Raw genomic sequence first — 21,465 nt, 5'->3', positions numbered from 1 at the left:
TTTATTTCAGTAGGGGTTCGAATCTCACTGTATTTCCGCGCCCCCACTCCCATATGGCATTTACATCAAGGAAAAAGGCATAAATTTCTCCTGAACTTATATCGAAAAGTCACATACACGCTTAAACTATCATGATGACCTATTACATATTTTTATTATTCAAAAGTGAATTTAATACCATCCTGAAACGTGTAACACCACTCTCACATGGTGTGGTGTAATACACTCGCCGCCACATCAACGCTACGTCAGAGCCGTGTCAGCATTTATATTTTTTTCTATTTTTTTTTCTTTTCTTTTGTTAACAATATTTTACACTAATTATCTCTAATTAATTATTAAAATCTCACCCACTCCATCTCATCTCTCACGGAAAAAATCATATCCGACTATCTTATTCACTTTTGATTCTTTGTTCTTCACAGCCGCCATATCACCTTTAATTCTTCTTCTTCTTCACCATCCACCACTAATATTACCATCACCATTTCTAATATTTTTTTTCTTCTTCGCCATCTTTAATTTTCACTTTTATTCAAAATCGTTACCCAATGCCACCACACTCATAAAGTTGTCATCTTCACCAAATTCAAAAATTGATTAATATTCTTCACTACCTTCAATTTTATTTTTTTTAAATCCATTATCTAGAACCACCATACCGATAAAGTTGCAATTACAGTCAAACCCAAAAACTGATTAACAACCAAAATTTCTTTAATAAAAATAAAAAATAGAAAAAATAAAAACAATCAACCAAAATCACCTAAACATAACTTAAGGATTTATTTATTTAGGTTTATCCAAAATTCTTTTTAGATTCTTCCTCTAGTAAAAAATTTATTACATAATACAACTATTCGCTAACAAACCTATGAGAATTAACCTAATTGTTATCAAAAAGAAAAGTTATGCCTTGAAATTGTGATGTATAAAGAATGAAGAAGAAGAGATGTGAAAAAGAAGAAAAGATGCGAAGACGGTGAGGTTTGAAGAAGAGGTTTGGGGTAGGGGTGGGGTGGACGAGGATTTGGGGGGTTTAAAAGTTGATTCTAATTATTATTTTTATTTTTATTTCCACCTGACGCGTTTAATTTTTACTTTTATTTTATTTCTTTGCCACATCAGTTTCAAGAGGTAAAAAAATTTACTTTTGAACAATAAAATTGTGTAATAGGTCATCATGATAGTTTAAGTGTATAAATGATTTCTCGATACAAATTCAAAGTGAAATTTATGTCTTTTCTCTTGCATCAATACAATAACTATGTATAACATATGTCTATGTCTTAACTTATGTTATTATTTAACCATGATAAATAATATAGTTTGATGTAAACAATTATTTGAAAAGAGAATAAAAGTCAAAATAGTTTAGTATTGTTACACCCAAATAAAAATGTTGTCTTTAAGAAAGTTTTAAAGTAGAAAGGTGTTTTTAATTGGTGGATCTTTATTGGGGAAGTGATGTGTTTATTCTCCAATTACAATCTGACATGTTCATGGGTTATACAAATTATAATTTCATAGTGTTGAAAAGGACATATGACAACTTTCTTATATGGCCTTTTGAGGATTAGAAAAAGATAACAAAAGTTTTTTTTTTAATTTTTTGTTGTTGATTCTCATAAATATGCTCCTTTAGGTTTTGAGATGGAATCCAATGCTTATAACCTACAAAACTTTTAAAGGCAAAAAGTCACACTTTATGTTCTCTTGTGTGATTAATTTGGTTTTTAAATTTTATTTCAAAGTGCTCACTCATTGAAATCTAAGGCTCCACATGACTTGATGAAATTTTAAGATTACTAATTACATCTACTTTTATTTAATGACTCATCCACCAAGCAAATCAACCCCTAAGTAATTGAAAATGGAATATTTCTCAATATTCTTTTCTAGGCAATGCCCTAGTTTAAGTTATAGCTTTTATATACTATAAGATGATTAGAACCTAGAAGATTTCAACGAATATATGATTATGAACTCTCAATCTCAAACACAATGGTGAAAACAAAATTTTCATCAAAGAAGTTCATTAGCTAGTGTACATATAAAAAGAAAATCGACTTTATATATATCGTACAAAAGAGATTCATTCAGGAGCGACGTTAATATACTGATTATGTATTTGTTGAATTCATTAATTTTGATGAAAATATTGAATTTTGTCTTAAGAAGTTCATTAAATATGTATAAAATTGTTGATTTAGGACTCAATAACTTAAAAGAACTAGAACCCCTGAATCTATAAGTATCAAATCGTGACTCCGTTTATGAATCCACTAAAAATCGAATTATCAAGTTTAAATATTGGACCCGTCCGATAGTATTTGCCAAAGTAGTGGGGAGAGGGGCATTAACATTCCATGTGCAAGTCACAATCTTGTTTATGTCCCTTTGTTGTTGCTTAGCCCCACTCTCAACAACCAATTACCCATGCTTGTGTGCATCCACAAAAATAGTACCATTCTCCTTTTGACACACATAAGATATGTGCCAAATGGATATATACTTCCTCTTTCTAAATAAAATTCATCAATTGTCATCCACACCAATCTTACCCCCCTAGCTCAAAAGATTATAATCAAAACAAAATGCTTTATTCTTCCAGCTAGCAAACCAACTTTTTCTTCCTCATTATCATCATCATTCCACCACCAATTGCTTATCTTTTATTCCCCATATTTCCTTTTTCATTGTCAACTCATAAAAGATTTTCAATTAGTACTTAGCCATCTTTACCCAAAAAAAAAGAAGAAGACATTATCTAACTAAACCCTTATCTCCTCTAGTTTAAGGAAACTAAATACATCACACCTAGTCTCAAATTAAAGAGTTTATGTTATATACACTATTATTATAACAAAGTTTTATATTGTCAATTCATTTTTACCTGTTATAGTAGGTAACTAATCTTTTTTTTCAAGATTACAAGTTTCATTATTTTTTATAAAAAAACTTACATATAAATATCTCTTTTGAATGACTTTCAAACGTAAGAATAAATAAAGTTCCTATACTAGCGGTATATATAACTTAAAACTCCAAATTAAATACCTTATAACTTGGAAATTCAAATGAAAAGAACAAGTTGCATTGAAGTAGAAATTTAATTGAAATGGAAATTAAAGAAAGCTGAGAATAGAGTCTTATTAAGCTAAAAAGTGTGAAAATGTTACATATAGAGAATGTAACATTTGATAAAATCTCCAATCAGACCTCTTCAAATTCCTCATCCTCCCACACAAAATCAACAATACAATGAGACAAAAATAAGAAAGTAAAAAAAAAAAAAAAAGAACAATAGAAGAAATTGAAAGTAAAATAGTACAACAAATAAAAGTAAATTATTTGTAATCTACAACAATAGTGAAAGGAAATTAAATAAAATGACACAAATTCAAATTTTTAGAAAAAAAGTGCTACACTTCCAATAATTGCTACCATAGCCATGCTGATGCTAATTCCATGAACAAATCCACTAGATGGAGGTGGAGGAGCCATTGACTCACCACCCATAGGTCCGGGTGCAGGCCCTGGAGTACTCATAGCAGGGGCCATTCCAGGGCCTGCAGGGGCCGGTGGTGAGTCCATTGGGCTCATGGTTGGCGTCATTGGGCCCATTGGGCTCATGGATGGTGTCATTGGGCTCATTGGAGGAGGTGACATGGTGGATGGAGTTGGTGACATGGCGGATGGTGGCGGTGACATGGAGGACATTGGTGGAGGAGTGGTGGTGGAAGTAGTTGGTGGCATTGACATGGTGGATGGTGGCATTGTTGGGGCCATCATGGGGGATTGGGCAGCAGTGAGGGCTAAAAATGTAAGAAAAAGAGAGAAAATTGTCATAGGATGTGAGAGAGCCATGATTATTGATGACTCTCTTAGGATTTTTTTTTTTGAGAGAATTTTTGAATAGAGTGCACACACAAAGGTTGTCTTATGAGGAAGTTTGTATTCTGTAGGTATTGTAAAGGTTTGAGGACTATGCTGATATATAGACAAGGTATAGTAGAAAGACTTGATTTTAGGCATCTTATAATTTTGGAATTTAGTCGGTCCGATTAATTCAGATTCATATCGAGCAGCTTCATTTAAAAGTCAATAACTAATGCGCTTCTTACTGAGAGGTTGTTCACTTTACAAGACTTGAATTCGAGAGTCTTGCTTAGGGTCGAAGGAATTCTACAATTTTACTACATCTTTAGTTTAAAGAGGAAATTAAAATTTTTACTAACAAGAATCAAAATATGAAAAATACACGTCTACAATATCGAGGGAATCCAATGTATAGTATTCTTTTGACTTGTCTATATAATATATACAATTTTTCATGGATGATAATTGATAGGAATGTCAATTGACCCCATTGAATAAGGATAGCTCCGCCCCTACCCTTGATGGTATAGTAGAAAAATGTATTCATCTTGTTTCAATTTATATGGCATCATTTGCTCGGATATAGTTCTTTTTAGAAGATAATTTTTTTTTAAAAAAATTATAATCTAAATAAGTCCTTGATATTTGTGTAACTAAAAATCATATATTTCAATAAGGAAAAAATAAAAACTCTAAATTTCAATATAGAAAGTTGATATTCTTTCGAAAGATACTTAAAAAAAAAAGTGTATCACATAAATTAACCAAACGATAGGATTATTACCCTAGGTACATTTATCATAATATAGCTATGCAATTCAAAAAATACAAGGGTTTGCATGTAATATATATATATGTATGGGTCCCAAGACTTGGCAAATAAGTGGTTGAGGAGCTCATGAGTTTTCACTAGACCATTAATTGGAGCATATATGATCCAAATAGAATATTTACATGAGAACAAATTCTACCATATGAATTTTGATAACATCATCCATGATGGAATTATGGCATGTCTCCACAATACACTTTCATTAAATTCATTACATTATTTTTGGTAAAGAGCTATTTAATTTAGTCTGATTGTAAGAATATTCATGTAATACGTCGATAGATATGGTAAATAATTTTTAAATATAAAAGCAAAATAGATCAAAAAAGAAAATTCATATAAATAACCCTAGCTAGTTATTTGAGCACAAGGCGCAGTTATAATTCAGATATGTGTTCAAAATATAAATTCATCCTCCTTGAAAATATTTTGAATTTAAAAAATTATAATTATACGTAGCTGAACTTGAACAAGTTAGAAACGCTTACATGAGAATAATCGTCGCGTTTGCGGCAAGAGGAGACGGTCCTAACACCAAAATAATACATAATAATATAAAAAAAAAGTCAATTTATTAATTGGACAAAATTAAATCTACATAAATTGATGTTTTACTAAATATAAGTGTCAAAATCAGTGTGAAAATATTCCAAAAAACACTTCTTTAGTGCGTAATTCAGGCGCAATTTAGGAATTGATTTATTTATTTTTTCACAAGGACAAAAGACCAATAATATACCAGCCTTTAATTTTCATTTTAATTCATTGACTAGTTCACTTGGAACAATAACTAAATGTCAGTACAACCATTTCAACTAAGATAGAGAGAACAAGATACTATTACTTTGCGATCGGTAAAAGAGAGGCGAATTTAGAATTTTTAAAATATTAATAAATTATTAAAGAAATGAGGGGAAAAGCATAAAGCGGGAATTGATCATTGTTTCGTCTTTAGATAGATAACTAAACAACGTAATTAAGTGTATTATTTATATTTTTGAAATATGAGTGTCAATAAATAATATTAATAAAATCATTCTAAGCTATACAACAACATATTAACAAGCGTAATCATATAAATAGGGTCTGGAGAAGTTAATATGTACACAAATTTTACCTTGCCTTCATGAGATGGAAAAATTATTTTCGATAAATCCTTAGTTCGCAGCTCAAAAGGAGAAATATCAATTCTAGAAAATACTAACACTAAGTTGAAAAACCTAATTTGATAGACAGACTATGAATAATTCACACGCAGCATCAAATATAAAAATATAGATCATAAATTCGCCTTGAGATATTTATGAACTTCTTTATCAGAAAATTATATTATATCTATTAAAATTATTTATATATATACTAATATTACTTTTTTATATATTAAATTATTTTAATAAAACTTCTGACTCTACTAATCGCGATTATTTTTCGAAATGTCAAGAGCCATAGCTAGCAAAGTGGTAGAGGTCTGATAGTTGGCATTTTGACATCTTAGAACTCTCTAGAAGATCAATTAAGAAAAAAGATGGAATAATAGCTGAAAATTATGTGGGACTATGTAATATTTATGGCATTTTTGAGGCTATTTTAGACCTTTAATTATGTATAGCCATCTTTTTTCTAATTTCTTAGCTGTTGAAAGAAGACTAAATATAGCCTCTCTATTTTCCAATAAATACTTACCTGTACTCGATATTTATATCAAAAATATATTTTAGAAAAATAAAAAATGTGACAAATTATAATTAAAGATGATACAAATTAATTCAACTATGGTTGATTTTTTTTAAAAAAAAATAATTCTTAGCTGTTCATGTGGCATGACAGAAATAAGAAAAGGATAGCACCAAATACAGACAAATAATTTTTTTTTCTTCTGGTCGATCTTTTCTTGCAAAATATAATTCAACGTTAATAAAAGTTAAAAACAATAAATCAACGATAATATTCAATATATAATTTAAGAAGGATAAAAAATATATAAATTTTATTCTTATTTTTGTGAGATAAATTAAAAGATTATTTTGTATAGATCCTTCGCTAGAAAACTAATATAAATCGAATTAATTAAGTAAAAATATACTTACTAATGGAAAATTGTTGGGACCAGTTTCCAAATGTTGTCTTACTAATTTTCCAACATCATATTAATATACCTATTTATAACTTTCAATTTTGTCAGTTTCATCAATGTTTTTTTTTCTTTTTTTCTGGTCCATATTTTTCCATAGATGAGGCAAGAAAGGGAAACTTTTAGATTTCTCATTTTATTTTTCAGCGTCATAAATTGAAATTTCAAATTTATTCAATTACGGTTAAGTTAACAAACAATCTCACTATTAATGAATAATGATGTAATATATATGAACTTAGTTTTGTATATATTTCTTCGATAATCAATACTAAAGGTACTTGTTAGTATTCTATATCTTTATCGAATCTTGATCAAATTTAAATAATAATAAAAAATCATTTATTTTTTTTAAATGATGGCAGGAAAATAAGACGTGTTTTCACTGGTAGCTATGAAGACTAAAAAAGCTTATACTTGACCTATATACGGACCACACGATATTTGATTATTTATTTTCAGTCTTTAAAGTTTTTAAGTAACATTTAATTATTAAATATTTATTATATGTTTAAAAATACTGAATTAAGATAAATTTGATTGACCGCTAAGTATTGAGAGGGCTAAAGACTAGGTCATTTTCTCATAATAATCAAAGGATAGTAACTGTTTATTATACACGCAAATAAATCATAATAATCAAAGGATAGTAACTGTTTATTATACACGCAAATAAATCATAATAATCAAAGGATAGTAACTGTTTATTATACACGCAAATAAATCATAGGAAAGATATTATTGTGTCAATTCTCATTTGAGCCTAGATAAAATATTTTTCCATAAAAACAGCCTATACAAGCCCCACATAATACAATATATATTTAAAAATATGTCTATCGAATATGAGTATATGACAAATTAAACGTAGTTGGATTGGATCGAAAACGACTCACAAAGAAAATTATAATCCAAAAAAAAATTAAAAATATTTTTGAACTATCGAAAATTAGTTACTTTTACCCTTGTTAAGTTTTGAGATTTGTTTTATCTAGGGGTGTCAGATGGGCGGGTTAGATTGAAATTGACGATATTAAAATTGATTGAAATAGAAATTGAGTTGGTCGTGACTCAGCCAAATTTACTTTGAGCTCAAATGGGCTAAAAATTGGATTAGATTATGCGCTACCTAATTTGACCCACTTAATTTCATTAATTTTAAAGGAATTTTACATAAATCTCATAATGTTGAGAGTTAATTACATTTTATCCTTACTCTTTTTCAAATTACGAAAATTCCTTAAATTTGGTGGTATCGGGATACATATCAAAACGTCCTATACATTGCATCCCGATTTTGGATACATCCTAATACAACACATCTCGTTTCAGATACATCACTCAACATTCCCACACATCGCATAGGTCCTGATCATCGCGTAAAGTGATGTTTCCGATCTATACATCGCGTAAAGTAATGTATTGGAGAATAGGAAATAGTATGAATTTATGTAATTTTTTCAAATGGTAGAAAATTTTAGAGAATATGGTAAAATAAGTTGTGGATTTAGATTTTTTTTTTTTTTAAAAAATGTAACATATTATTATTTCACATTTACAACCACAACTTAAATTTCAACTCAAGAAAATAACAAATATAATTTACAAATTCGAGAACAGCGATATCCTGATCCGAGAGTTGCAACACTCTTGTTATTCTCAATTTCTTCAACTTTTTATGGATTATCTTGCCTTGGACTAAAGTGACGATTCTAGCCCCTACAAAGCGGAATGAAGTAGAATCCCATAAAAAACGTGATGATAGATCTCGTATACAAAACTCAATTAGAATAAAAGGTTAATTGCTTGGATATTTGTGAAAGGACAATGTCCGCTAGCAAAGGTGCAATGTAGACTCGCCTTAACTTCACTTGGGTTCAATTTTCCCTGGAAATAATGAATTAAGTTTTTCTTCCTCTTAGTGACTATGAGCTCTAGTCAGATTAACTACTTAGCCGGAGAGTTCCCATATTCCATTTTCCTCAGGTCAAACGACTATAAATCTTGGCCCGATAAGAAAAGGATTGAATTCATACTTGTGTTAACTTAATCTACTTGAATCTCGAATTTTTGAGTGATAAACCTGAATTTTTTTTGGAAGAACGGTTGCAGTGAAAAACATTGGTTTATAAATCCTAGAAAATATAAAATAGATAGTAATTCATACCTTCAATATGAAAATATACACTACACTATCACAAATAAAGAGTCTTATAACGGTTTGAAATTGAAGATTAAATTGAGCTCAACTGATGATTTTTTTAAAATATTAAGGGTTCAAACCCATCAAATTTAAACGAAATATCTATATTTGACTCATTTTGACACTCCTAGGTTTACCCCCGCGCGTCTATTGTGTGTCCGTTGCATCATTAATGTAGCCGTTTCTAAGATTTTATTAAAAATATCTTCTATTCTAGTGTTTAATATGTTAAAACTAGTTCATTTGAGAATATTATACTCTCGGTGAACAAAGCTAATACTTTGTTGACTGATATTTTTTGTTTCACATCACTCAAATCTTACACTTCTATGTTAATTTGTAATGCGGTATTTTCACAATTGAGAGTGTCACCTCAAAATAAGCTTTTCAATTTATAATTCGAATTCAGACAGGGCTTCAATATGAAATCAATAGCGGGCAAAAAGGAATGTTCCAACCAAACAATTCGTACACATTTGTGACTTAAGTTTGTGGGTGCTAGCACAGGCCAGAGCTTCAACTAAGGGCCCAAATGCAAGAGACATAAGGAGGCCGCCAGGGCCTAATCGTTTTGGGCTTGACAAAGTAGAAAATGGCATTGGGGTCATTTGAACTTTTGTCCTTATTTTGTACTCGTCTTTAATTTTTGTCTATCAAAATAAATAATTTTTCGATGAATATTCACATTATAATATCTTACTAATCGCGCTCTTAAACAGTTGAACTTGATATCCATATTCATAGCTTGAAGAGATATCAATTTAAAGGATGAATCATGCAATTATTTCATTGGAACACTTCACTTCTATAATTTGAGTTTTGATTAAAATTAGCTAAATGTTAAATAGCACCCGACCCATGAAGCCTAATATGAATGGACTTAATGACCCCACCCGAATACTAATCTGAATGGATATTATGACCCGACCCGAATGCCCAGATAAGCAAACGCTGTTCTGCAGCAAACATCGTTAATAGGATAAGGCTTTCTTCTTCCTGCAACAAGTCTTGTTGATTTCCATGAATTCTTCTTCCTTCATTTCTTAACTCTTAACAAAGAAAAAGAAACCTAAATTTCCACACTGCTCATACCCAAAATGGGTTCCATTGTTCTGCCTCAGGTTTGCTTCTTTACTTCCCAAATTTTCACTTACCTAGATTCTTGAATTGTGTTAAAAAATTGTTCTTTATTGAATTTACAGGCTTTATTTGTGGTTCCAAGAAACCCCACAAGATGTACTGCTCCACAGAAGCTGGCATTTTCTGCCTGCGTCTCTCGAAGACCTTCTCAGTTGAATGTTCCCTTGTTTTCTGCTTCTGGGTTGTTATGTTCAAAGTGGGAAAATCGTTCTTTTGTTGTTAGAGCTGAAGCTGAATCTCAAGAGGAACCGGAAGCTGCTGAGACAGAGGTTGAAGCTGAAGCTGATGCTGCAGTTGCAGTTGCAACAGAGGAAAGACCACCATTTAAGCCGAGAGCTAAGCTTGGAGATATAATGGGGGTATATTGTTTAAACCCACTCTATTCTTTTTCTAATTGATTAATTGACATTGTAATGATTTCGTTATATTTGCTATGTCTGTATGCTAGTTTTTTATAATTGCTTTGTTATAAGTTACTTGAGCTAGACAGTCTCTCTACCTCCGTAAGTAGGGATAAGGTCTGGGTATGTTGTTGTTTGTGTTGTTTGATAGGTTTCAGAACAAAGAAATGGATATAACGAATTGAATTGTGTGAAGTTTTTGAGTTTGGCATGAAAAGATGTACACTGAAATTTGGGAAACATAATTTTGTGCTAATTTGATGAATGTTGCAATATTTTGGGAGTAGATATTGAACAAGCAAGCAATCGAGGCATCGGATACTGTGAGGCCTACACCAGACATTAGGACTGGTGATGTTGTTGAGATCAAATTGGTAAGTAGTATCTGTATGTTGATTGTTTGGTTTAATTGGTTGAGGTATATTTTACTGCCAGAAGTTTAATGTGAAGGATGTGTATGAACTTGTAGGAAGTCCCAGAGAATAGGAAGAGATTGTCTATTTACAAAGGTATAGTCATTTCAAAACAAAATGCTGGTATCCACACGACAATTCGCATTCGGAGGATTATTGCTGGCGTTGGAGTTGAAATAGTATTCCCAGTGTAAGTTCTACTTTCTGTGATTCAATGTGGTGGCTTTGCAAGGTTCTCTATGATTTTCTTCATGTATACTTGTATAGTGCCTTTTTGGCTGTCACTTTTAGCTGGAAAAGCTGCATTAGTATGACGTGCTCAATTGAGTGTTTCAAACAAAAATGTGGTAGAGATATACGATATAGCACTACTAAGATATGATATGCTAGCAGCTCAAAGTGACATTCACAGTGTCTCATAGTCAACCAGCAAATGATTCCAAAGGGTCTGCTAGTTTTAGGATGTGTTTGAAACTTAGCAACATTAGCCTTGAAGTCGTATACAGTTATTTGAATACCTCGCCCTATTCTATCTATAGTTTTTTACTCGGACATCCTCTTACTGTTGAGTATGTCAACTCATTATCAACATTGGGGGTCTATGAGATGTGGAAGCACTCATGATTGATACAATTCCATGGGCGTGAAAATCAGATATCAAACTGATCTTAAATCTATTTTAGTTTAACAGGAAATACCTGAACAGATTTGACCGATTATCTAAACGCGCTAATTTATGTGGCCACCCACTTGGTTGCTGTGTAGCCTACTCTCTTGTCCCATGGCTACGTCATAGGGTATGGTGAAGAGAAAAATATCAGTGTTTGTTAGTTTTCCTTTTAGACAGTGGAAGCAAAAGTTGTCACTAAGAACATGGAAATAATTGTAGAGAGTTTGAGTGCTCTGTTGTCAGTTTAGGGGACTTTGGCTTATTCTTTGTTCTCTGTATCCCTTCTGTACCATCAAAATCTTCTTTTGTCCTAGGCGGAGCTCTAGGAAAGTTGAAAAATCCATCAGGGAAATCTGGATCATTATTCCTGCCTGTATTACAGGGGATGTTCTGATGGGGTTTCAACTCAAATAAGCCCTCTCAGGGCAAGTTGTCTGGTTAGCCTTCTTAGGTGGGCTAACCTTTCCCAGGAAATATTGTAGATCTCTTTTTGGAATTTTTCAGCTCTTAGCGTTATAAGTTCTTTTTTATGTTTTTGAGCTAGCAGTTTCTTTTCTTTTGGAACTTTTGCATCCCCACTGTGCCTTTAATGATATCCCACTTACTCCATAGAAAAGAAAAAAAATATATTACTGCACAGAAATGGATTACCATCCATAGAACTCTTGAAGACTTTCACATTTTTTATCCTCACGCATTATCAACTCAAGAACCTCTATACCCTTTTAAATTCTGGCTATTCCTAACTAAACAAGCACCAATTAACTAAGTGGACTGGCAAGTGGCAAGTCTATATTGGGCGAATCTTATTTGTCCCACAGCATGTATTCACCATAAACATTCTGTTTCTTTTTGCTGTCTGCCTTTCTCGTTCATTAGCCAGACATGCAAATTACTTGTGATATGATGAAGTAAAATTGATGAATGGTGTTAGACCTTTTGTTGAAATATTGGAAGAATATGGTCTTTATACTTCTATGGATCATTCCTGTTTCCCATCTGATTATAGTAGTTCAAAACACTTCCCCCTTGACAAGAAAGACCTATTTTTGTTTTCGTTTTTTTTCCCCTTGGGGTATTTTGATCATGGCTGCCACTGTGCTCCAAGTGATACGATTGGAGAAGTAGTAGGAGGATCATTTTGAATTACTGACACCGATCAAGTTGTGTAGGGAACAAAACTCCAATTTGCTAAAAGTTGGGGCATATGTGATTTGACTTTAAAGTGAAAACAACCTCGCTATTCGTCTTATCTCAGTGAGTTGCTCTTACACTGGACATCTTCGTTCTTGTCTCCTTTCAAAACCCGGAGACATAATTTGAATTTCAAGTATCATCTAGAAATGTAATCTTGACTTCCTTTTGAGTTGCTCTTACACTGGACATCTTGGTTCCTCTCTCCTTTTAAAGCTTGGAGACACAATTTGAATGTCGAGTATCGTTTTAGAAATGTAATCTAGACTTGCTCCATAGTTTTATGTCAAATTTGTTCCATCAGAATCACGGATAAAAGGAAGAACTTTCTTCATTTAAATGTGCATGGATAAATCCTTGTATTCTTTCCATCCGTTGCTGGTGTGAGGTGACATGTATCTCGTGGAATTAGTCGAGGTGCACGAAAGTTGGATACTACAATAGAACCTTATGTTATCATTCTCCTTTTGCTTTTGATGACAGGTATTCACCAAATATCAAGGAGCTCAAAGTAGTTAAGCACCGAAAAGTCAGGCGTGCAAGATTGTACTATTTGCGCGACAAGCTCCCAAGGCTCTCCACTTTCAAATGAGAGCCCAGTCCTTATAGTTGGCCTCTTTCAACTGTCCTTTTCCTTGACAATTTTTGTACCTTTTCTTTTTGGCAATTCAAAGTCTTGGAAGTGTAATTTACATCAGACATTGCTGAATAGGTTGTTATTCATTCTTTTTGTGTAGTGCTGTTTAATTTGTGCAATTGTGCTTAGATTTGCCTTAAAGGTTGTGAGTTCAGTTAAGGTCAGTGGCGGATACATGTTAACAGTGAGATTTGAACTCGGGCTCAACAACGCTAAAAGAGCTTTAAGCACTCATCAAAGAGTCAATGGACCAGTCAAGATAATTAATTCTTTGAGTGCTTTATGTTAATTTTATACAAAATATTTTTTTAATTTCTACGTAGATATATATATTTTGAGACGAGGTTAATGAATGATCGAGACGGATTCTATGTGAGTTTGGTTAAAGTATATTTCCCCTTTCTCTTCAAACTCTTTCTCCATAAAAAGAATCTTTCAACATTGAAAAAATCGATTTAATATCATTTTCTATAAATACATGTTTTATTTTATTAATCAACCAACGTTGTTTATTCATTATCGGTATAATTCTAATTCTGGTATAATTTAAATTTCAATTGTGATTAGAATAAATAACGCGACTTGCTACATTATATATCCAATAATATACACTGTCGGTTGTTTACATATATGTTCAACTAATTTTAGTTATTTATACATTAATAGAAGTCTACATTAGGTTATACGAACCAAAAAAAAAACTAAAAAAAACTAGAGTAGATGCTTCCCACAAATCTATTGACTGAATAAATTTTAAAAAATGATTTTTCTTGTTTCCCACAAAGCAATATTAAAAAAACAAAAAAAAACAGAGTGTCTAATAAAAAAAAGGTTCCTTTTGAGATATTTATTAAGGTCTTATATAGATTTGATTTTTTTGAGAAAATACGTTGATAATATCTGGATTATTTTAGTTTTTTTGAATATCTTTTATTTTTGTCTTTTAGTATGATAGAAGTAATTTTTATTTTTTATTACGGCTTATTTAATAAAAAATTATGAATCAAATATCTTTATATATAAGTTATAACCATCATATCTTTTCTAATATAACTTTTGAATTTTATGAAGCTAAATTTTCATCTCGCTCAACATAAATTTCGATTAGAAAATATCATAGATACGTTGCGTTACGTTTGATATCCCATTGAAATATTTTGAGCATCCAATCGTAAAACAATAAATGATGTAGCTCAGAACCATTTAATAAATCTCTCGAAAAATGTGCTCTAACAATTTACTCTAACAAGAAAAGAAAAAAGAAGAAGCATTTGTTGAGTTATTTTGATATAAATAATAGGCACTATAGGAAAAGGTCAAACACTCTATCATCTGTTAAATTTTTTTATATAAATAAGCCAAATTTTCTAAAAATGATTGCAATAATTAATTTAAGCTTTTTTTTAATTAATAACCTAATCGAATTATAATTAATCATGTATAAAAATAGTTTTTACAAAATCAAAATTATTTTATCTTAATAATGACTATAATATTCAAATCAGCTTTTGGACATATCAAAATCTATCTCCCTATCGAAATATTAGAAAGATAACTCATTTACAATAGGAGCTAATTCTCTACTCTCAAAATCTATATTTCTAACCAGCCACATCCTATCGAGACACTAAAACTAAGACGGATTAAAAAAATCACATAATATTTTTTTGCTAATAGCTGATTCTTAATCAATGAGTTAAATTTTTATGGACGAATATAATAGAGACTGTTATTAAAATTCGATGATATGTTTGAGTCTTTTTTAAAAAAATAAAAATAAAAGAAAAGCAAGGAGTGGTACATTCGCTTTAGAATCGGACGTCAGCTTCCTCACAGTTTGGCCATGTGTCGTGCCATCATTTCCACCACCTCCATCATTAGCACTATAAGACACTTTCATAACTAAGATATTCACTTTTTTCCTCTTCATTCTCTCGGAGCTCTCCGTAAAGCTACTTTCAGATCTTTCTCCGGTGAAAAGGTATTGCTATTTTCTCCTATACAGCATTACTATTTGATGCATTTTTGTGTGATCTAGGGTTTGTGTGTGTTTTGGAATTTTTTAGGTTTTTAATAGCTGATTACTTTGAGGTTCGATCGTGATCATGACTGGTGCTACAAACCAGTTTATATCTGTTAGTCCGGAGGAGCTCAAATTCCAATGTAAACTCTCTTATCTCTCTGATTTTTGTTTCTGTTTTGCGGTTGTTGTATAATTGGATTTATTGTGATGATGAAAGTTGGAATTTTGATTTGGTTAGTCGCTTTGTAGGATTACACTGGATATGTTGTTGTTGTTGTTTGTTAATCGAGTTCTATCTACACAAGATGTGTGAGAGATAATAAAAAATAAGAAGAAATGGAGGAGGGTAAGGAAAGCGATCAAATTTGTGTTTTAGTAAGCATTTACAGACCCGAAAGTATGTGAATTTGTCTTGAATTATGAGCTTTTTGGTGAAATTGTTTTGACGAAATAATAGATTAGCTGATTACATCCTGATCAGATCTATTTTTAAGCTTCTCTCGGGGTTGAGGGTGGGAGTCTGGATGCAGGAAAAGGGTTTACTGCTTATCAGTAGGAGATAAAAGAATAAATGACAAGAGAGTAACTTTATGGGTGAAGTTTTAAAAGGATTTCATGTAAGGTTTTGTTGTTAAATGTTTCTATCATCAATTTCTTTGTGCAAAATGTGAGTTCAATTGTGAATTTGACGGAGCAGAAAGAGTGATTGTGTATCAATTGATTTTGGGGTGAGTTACTGTGAGCGATTATCAGTATGATTGAGTTAAACTACAAGGTATGGTATCTCCTAAGTTTGGATGGACAGATTTCCTTGGTACCTTTGCTAGTGGAAGGTAGCATACCAGTGGAATAATTGAGGTGCCCGCAAGTTAGCCTAGACAACATCATCACTAATAAGAGAGGAAACTTAGACACGGTTTTCTGTAATTGTATGTGTCAAACCTGGAAGCTAAAAGCTTGTCGTTAGTAGAAAATCGACTTGTCAAGTACAAAATTTCAGAGCTGTTGATATAGTTTGAGAAATAAGTATCTCACTAAGTTAGATCAGCTATTTGATTACTTCCTATATATACATATTTTCACGAAGAAAGATAATTTAATTAATCATAGTACCAAATAGATGCTCCAAAATATGCACAGGATTAAAATCAAAGTCAGTTACACTCTTCAAGTTACATCAAAAGCTTGATGAACAAGGACTTCTTCAACCAAACTGTTCGAGAATGAACAGAAGAACTATTCTCCACATTTTGAGTTGCTTTTTTTTTATGTACCCCTTCCAGCTCTGAAAGGTCTCCTTTAGTATTTTGGCATAACCCACTGCACTCCATAAAGAGCGATGAATAAATGCCAGAAGCGATTGGAGGACTCAGGCGCACATTCACACACGTAATATCTTAGTAATGTTTCTTTGCAACTAATAAATATTAATGTTCTTATGCAACGGAGCATATCAGTAGACAGTAGTAGCACAAATAAACTGGCGAAATGATTGAGATCTTTGTACTTTACATGTTTTTGCATTTTCTTTTTGTCTTCAGTGAGTTCTTTGGGTTGCATGAAGGATTTTTTTTTCTTCCTTCCTTGAGGTTTGTAGGTTAGAGGCCTTCTATTGGTACTTTTTGTAGCATACACTTACCATACCTAATATCACTTGGCTTTCCTGTGTTAGTTGAGCTGGAGAAACAAAGCTACTGTGATCTTAAAGTTACAAACAGCACAGAGAGTTATGTTGCTTTCAAGGTATGCTTTATCTGAATTTGTCAAAATCTCATATTTGTTTTATCACATTTTTAATGACTATTACAACTCATATCTAGATATATCCTGTTTTATTTTTGTTGCTAGGTGAAAACTACTTCTCCTAAGAAGTATTTTGTTCGGCCAAACACGGGTGTTATACATCCTTGGGATTCATGTTTTATACGAGGTGCCACTCTGAATCTTGGAAGTTCTATTAGAAGCACTAAAATCTTTTGTATCACAGTTAGCATCGAAAGTAGTAGCGTTTATGCAAACATATCCTGCACAAAAGTTTCTAATGTTAGCCTGAAAATATAGTAAAGCAGCATTAAATGTATGCACATGATGTTCAAATATTGGTTTGGATCAATTTACTCTTTTTTGCTGATTGGAATATTCAAACTTAGGTAGGATGAACTGATCTTTAAGAGTTATGACCTGGAATCATTTTAATGGCTCATAGTGTATTGTCTCGTCACTCGTGCACGGCACAATTTTCTTTTTTTGTTGGTTTTACTTCATTGCAAATATAACCCCCTTTGATTGCAATTTGGGGCGGATCTAGCCTTCAACCTACAGGTTTACGAGAACCCAATAGCTTTTGCTCAAACCCTGTATTTGTCTTAGGAAATCCACAAATACATAAATACTTGACTGTGAACCCAAGTATTATTATATATTATCTTGAGGTCGTTGTAGGAAGCCATAAACTTCAAATTCTGGATCCGCCATTTGCAATGATGATTACATAAGGATATTATACTCTAATCATATACTAAAATAATCCAAGAAAACAGATATTCTGTGACAAATATTTCTGCAACTTGGCCATTTGTAATCTGTGACATGGAAATCTTATGTGATGTCTCTTTTTGTTAAGAGGATGCCTATGCAGTTAGATATCCATTTAGGTTCACCTCATTGTACTCAATATTTTCTTCTTGTGACATCTCAGTTGTCCAGGAAATTCGTTGTTCTATCCTGACATTGACATCGTTTTATGTTTTCACTTATCAAGAAACGAAAATGATGCCCGTTTAATGATTGTTCTCATCCTGTATTATTCTTAACTTAATAATGTCTCCAGTCACCCTTCAAGCTCAAAAGGAGTATCCCTCAGACATGCAATGCAAGGACAAGTTCCTCTTACAGAGCACCATTGTGAATAGTGATGCTGAGGAACTTCCTCCAGATACTGTAAGAATTTGATGGAATTCTGTATTATGATTGAAGTGAGAATGTTTGTTATCTTCTTATTTTCACTCTATGCTATTGACTACTATTTCATAATCCAGTTTAATAAGGATAGTGGAAGAAATGTAGAAGAGTGCAAGCTTAAGGTTGTTTACATCTCTCCTCACTCATCTCCGGGACATTCTGAAGATGCGTTTAAACAAAGTTCTGATGGCAACTCTGTAAGTTCTGAATTCAGCTCATAGTCTAATTTAGATCTCAAGTCCTTACTTTTAAAAGTCGTGCTGCTCGATTTTTTAAGATATAACGATTGTTGACTGAAATGTATGCACATGAGGTTTTCAAGGAACCTTTCTCTAATAATATCTGGAGATTTTGAACAAGTTTTAGTCATAATAACTTGTCAGTCTTCGTCTTTTTCCCTTTTTCTTTTCCTCTATATAAGAGCCACGTGTTGCTAGATTTCACAATGCAAGTAGTCTTTCCACTGGTTTTCTGCATGCTCAATTTAAATGTTCGGCTTTTCTAGATAGCGGGTGTGAGACAGGTTAAGTGCTTTATGTGTTTGCTTTATTGTGTCTTTGTGATGGAAGGGTTTGCGAGATTTTCCTTATGAAACTGGTGAAGACAAATTTTTTTGAGAAAGGATGAACAACAATTATTATCGTGCCTTTTGAGGATAAAGTGATAATGGAAGAACAGATATTTACCATCTCACTTCGCTTCTCCTTCCTAGATGAAAAATTGTGCATATTTTTTTGCTTATAACAAACCCTAAGAAGAAACATTACACCATTAAGAAATAGAAGATACAGGAACTTTTATTATCTGAATAGCTGTTTGCGTCAATGACATTAAGAACAAGGATAAAAGAACTATGTGGAACCTGATACAGCAGTGTAAGATTTACTTGATAATTTGGTAGTCAAGGATGGTCTTTGTGAAAACGTGATTCTGACCATTTCTTTCCTTGGTGGAGACACTCTTTCTTCTTGCTCCTCAGGAACTACTTGTGGAAATTGAGACCTCATATGGAGATGTCCATGTAAGACTAAATTTGAAGAAAGGAGCAATTGCCAAGGCTTTTATTTTTTGACAGAATTTCTTTTGGGGAAGTTGTCTAAGGCTCTAAGCTTATCAGTCACTTTAATTTCAAGATGACCTTTGATCTTCTCGCCCATACCCATAGACCATGGTCAAATCACGGGCCATATACCATCTTAGAGTATTTTTTCAGAGCCATGTTGCCTTGTATCACAACACTTGATTCCAGATGAAACTTTTCAAAACAGACGGTTCTACTTCTCAATTTGAAAAAAGAGAACTGCAACTCTAGATATAGAATTCAGTCAAATTGTGGATGAATCATCCTCAGTTTAAGCTTTCGTTACTGACGTGGCATAGTGTATAAAGCTCTGTTATCGATATTAGGGACGAAGAAATATTGTGACTTAAGATAGGTATTTTAGCTCTTATTAAATGGAGGTTATGTTGGCCAGTCAAAACTTTAAGTCAGCTTGGAAATCATGCATACACAAAATATTTTAATGCAATCACCATCTCCAAGTTTGTGCATGAGATGCATAATTTTATCTTTGTCCCAAGTTTGATATTGTACTATATGGTTTCTCTTTGATGGTATAGAGTCAAGCAGTGCAGCGTGCCAGAGATGAAAGAGATGCAGTTTTCCGACAAACGCAGCAGCTGCAACAGGAACTGGTTAGTGTACTACACATATTTCTATTTATATGGTTATGACAATTACTTTCATGTAAGAATATATGCTGGTCTAAATTGATAGTACAATAGTACACAAAGGTTGCTCAATATATAGAACTATCTGATCAGATTAATCCTAGTGATACATGAAAAGCAGCAGAAGATAAATCGCAAGTGATGTATTTGACTTGCTATTATTTCATTATAATCTTGGGTCGTTATACAGAGTCATTTGATAAAGGAATAAGACAGGATAATTCAGGATAATTCTGTGAACCAAAAAGAGAGAGAAAGGTTTGAATTTACCCTTTCACATGGGAAGAAAGAGTGTAGCAACTTGTTTAGACTCAGCTTGCTTTATTTGAAGCAGACAAGGGAGTATGTAACAAAAGCTTTGGACGTATAATTATCTGGTCGCATATAAATTAAACTATACTCAACCTAATGGGAAAAACAGCACGAGAAGAAGATAGCTGGTATATTAACAGTAAATCTTACCTTCAGAAATTTCTCGTGTATCTGGATCTAAGACTGTTCATTTGTGGATAAATGAAACTTAAGTTAAATTATTATCATCTTGCATGCATCTCCTTTCGTATAGTTGGCCACTGCTCTCATATATGTTGCCTCACTGTACTGCAGGAAGTGCTGAAGAGACAAAAAAGGCGGAGAAGTGACGCAGGCTTCTCTCTAAAGTTTGCACTTCTGGTGGGACTCATTGGGTTAATGGCCGGGTTTCTGTTTAAACTGTTGATGTCTTCACCTTCTACAGAAACTGTTGACGTCTAAGAAAAACTCAAGTCCCGTCGTTCATGGAATTATAGTTTTTCTTGTAGTTAACTGTAAAATTTTTTAGTGTTGGTGAACTGCTGTAGAGCTCGCTGGCTCTGTTCTTTCTGTGTAAATTGATCATTTTTATGATGTGATACCTTGTATTCATTCTCACCATTTTTCAGTTCATATATGTTCTCTTTTTTCTTGAAAATTAGCAGCTCCTTTTGCCTGTCGCATGTGCCACAGTGCCAGAATTGAAATTTACCATAAACCATAGTACTTTATAAAACACAAACAAGATCAGGAAAATGATTCCATATTTCATACAACTGAGACAATTAAAATGTGATTATATGATGAGCAAAATTATACAACAAACTATTAATTCAAATAAAATGTTTATAAACGTAGGTTGATATAATTAGGCTCCATAACAAATTGTTGCTATTTTGCTTTCTTTCCTGGTGAATTTACTCTCTCTTTTATTTAAATACAAATGTATAAAATGC

At 32.3% G+C, this 21,465-nt stretch overlaps 3 protein-coding genes across 3 annotated transcripts; 2 read left to right on the top strand and 1 right to left on the bottom strand.

Moving 5' to 3' along the window:
- Window positions 1–3,128: 3,128 nt before the first annotated feature.
- On the bottom strand, window positions 3,129–3,993 carry LOC107028961 (proline-rich receptor-like protein kinase PERK2). Its single transcript, XM_015230217.2, has one exon. The coding sequence runs from the start codon at window positions 3,868–3,870 to the stop codon at window positions 3,412–3,414; it is 459 nt and encodes a 152-aa protein (XP_015085703.1). The 5' UTR covers window positions 3,871–3,993; the 3' UTR covers window positions 3,129–3,411.
- Window positions 3,994–9,959: 5,966 nt separating this feature from the next.
- On the top strand, window positions 9,960–13,631 carry LOC107028762 (50S ribosomal protein L19-2, chloroplastic-like). The gene is made up of 5 exons (XM_015229948.1): window positions 9,960–10,169; window positions 10,251–10,547; window positions 10,877–10,963; window positions 11,059–11,192; window positions 13,350–13,631. The coding sequence occupies exons 1-5, from the start codon at window positions 10,146–10,148 to the stop codon at window positions 13,456–13,458; spliced, it is 651 nt and encodes a 216-aa protein (XP_015085434.1). The 5' UTR covers window positions 9,960–10,145; the 3' UTR covers window positions 13,459–13,631.
- A 1,695-nt stretch (window positions 13,632–15,326) lies between these two features.
- LOC107027005 (vesicle-associated protein 2-1) lies at window positions 15,327–21,142 on the top strand. Its single transcript, XM_015228160.2, has 8 exons — window positions 15,327–15,484; window positions 15,570–15,666; window positions 17,199–17,269; window positions 17,375–17,456; window positions 18,357–18,466; window positions 18,565–18,684; window positions 20,108–20,182; window positions 20,825–21,142. Exons 2-8 carry the CDS (start codon window positions 15,609–15,611, stop codon window positions 20,969–20,971), a joined length of 663 nt encoding a protein of 220 aa, XP_015083646.1. The 5' UTR covers window positions 15,327–15,484; window positions 15,570–15,608; the 3' UTR covers window positions 20,972–21,142.
- Window positions 21,143–21,465: the final 323 nt, after the last annotated feature.

This window comes from Solanum pennellii, chromosome 8 (assembly GCF_001406875.1).
Source record: "Solanum pennellii chromosome 8, SPENNV200".
Lineage (NCBI taxonomy): Eukaryota > Viridiplantae > Streptophyta > Magnoliopsida > Solanales > Solanaceae > Solanum > Solanum pennellii.
This window is presented reverse-complemented; position numbering and strand designations above follow the sequence as displayed.

Excerpts from the sequence above, each read along its gene's own strand:
- LOC107028961 (XM_015230217.2), bottom strand. The coding sequence starts at position 3,870 with ATGGCTCTCTCACATCCTATGACAATTTTCTCTCTTTTTCTTACATTT.
- LOC107028762 (XM_015229948.1), top strand. The coding sequence starts at position 10,146 with ATGGGTTCCATTGTTCTGCCTCAG. Across the intron at positions 10,548-10,876 it reads AGCTTGGAGATATAATGGGG|ATATTGAACAAGCAAGCAAT; the intron begins GTATATTGTTTA and ends TTTTGGGAGTAG. Across the intron at positions 10,964-11,058 it reads ATGTTGTTGAGATCAAATTG|GAAGTCCCAGAGAATAGGAA; the intron begins GTAAGTAGTATC and ends ATGAACTTGTAG.
- LOC107027005 (XM_015228160.2), top strand. The coding sequence starts at position 15,609 with ATGACTGGTGCTACAAACCAGTTTATATCTGTTAGTCCGGAGGAGCTC. Across the intron at positions 18,467-18,564 it reads AGGAACTTCCTCCAGATACT|TTTAATAAGGATAGTGGAAG; the intron begins GTAAGAATTTGA and ends TTCATAATCCAG. Across the intron at positions 18,685-20,107 it reads AAAGTTCTGATGGCAACTCT|AGTCAAGCAGTGCAGCGTGC; the intron begins GTAAGTTCTGAA and ends TTGATGGTATAG.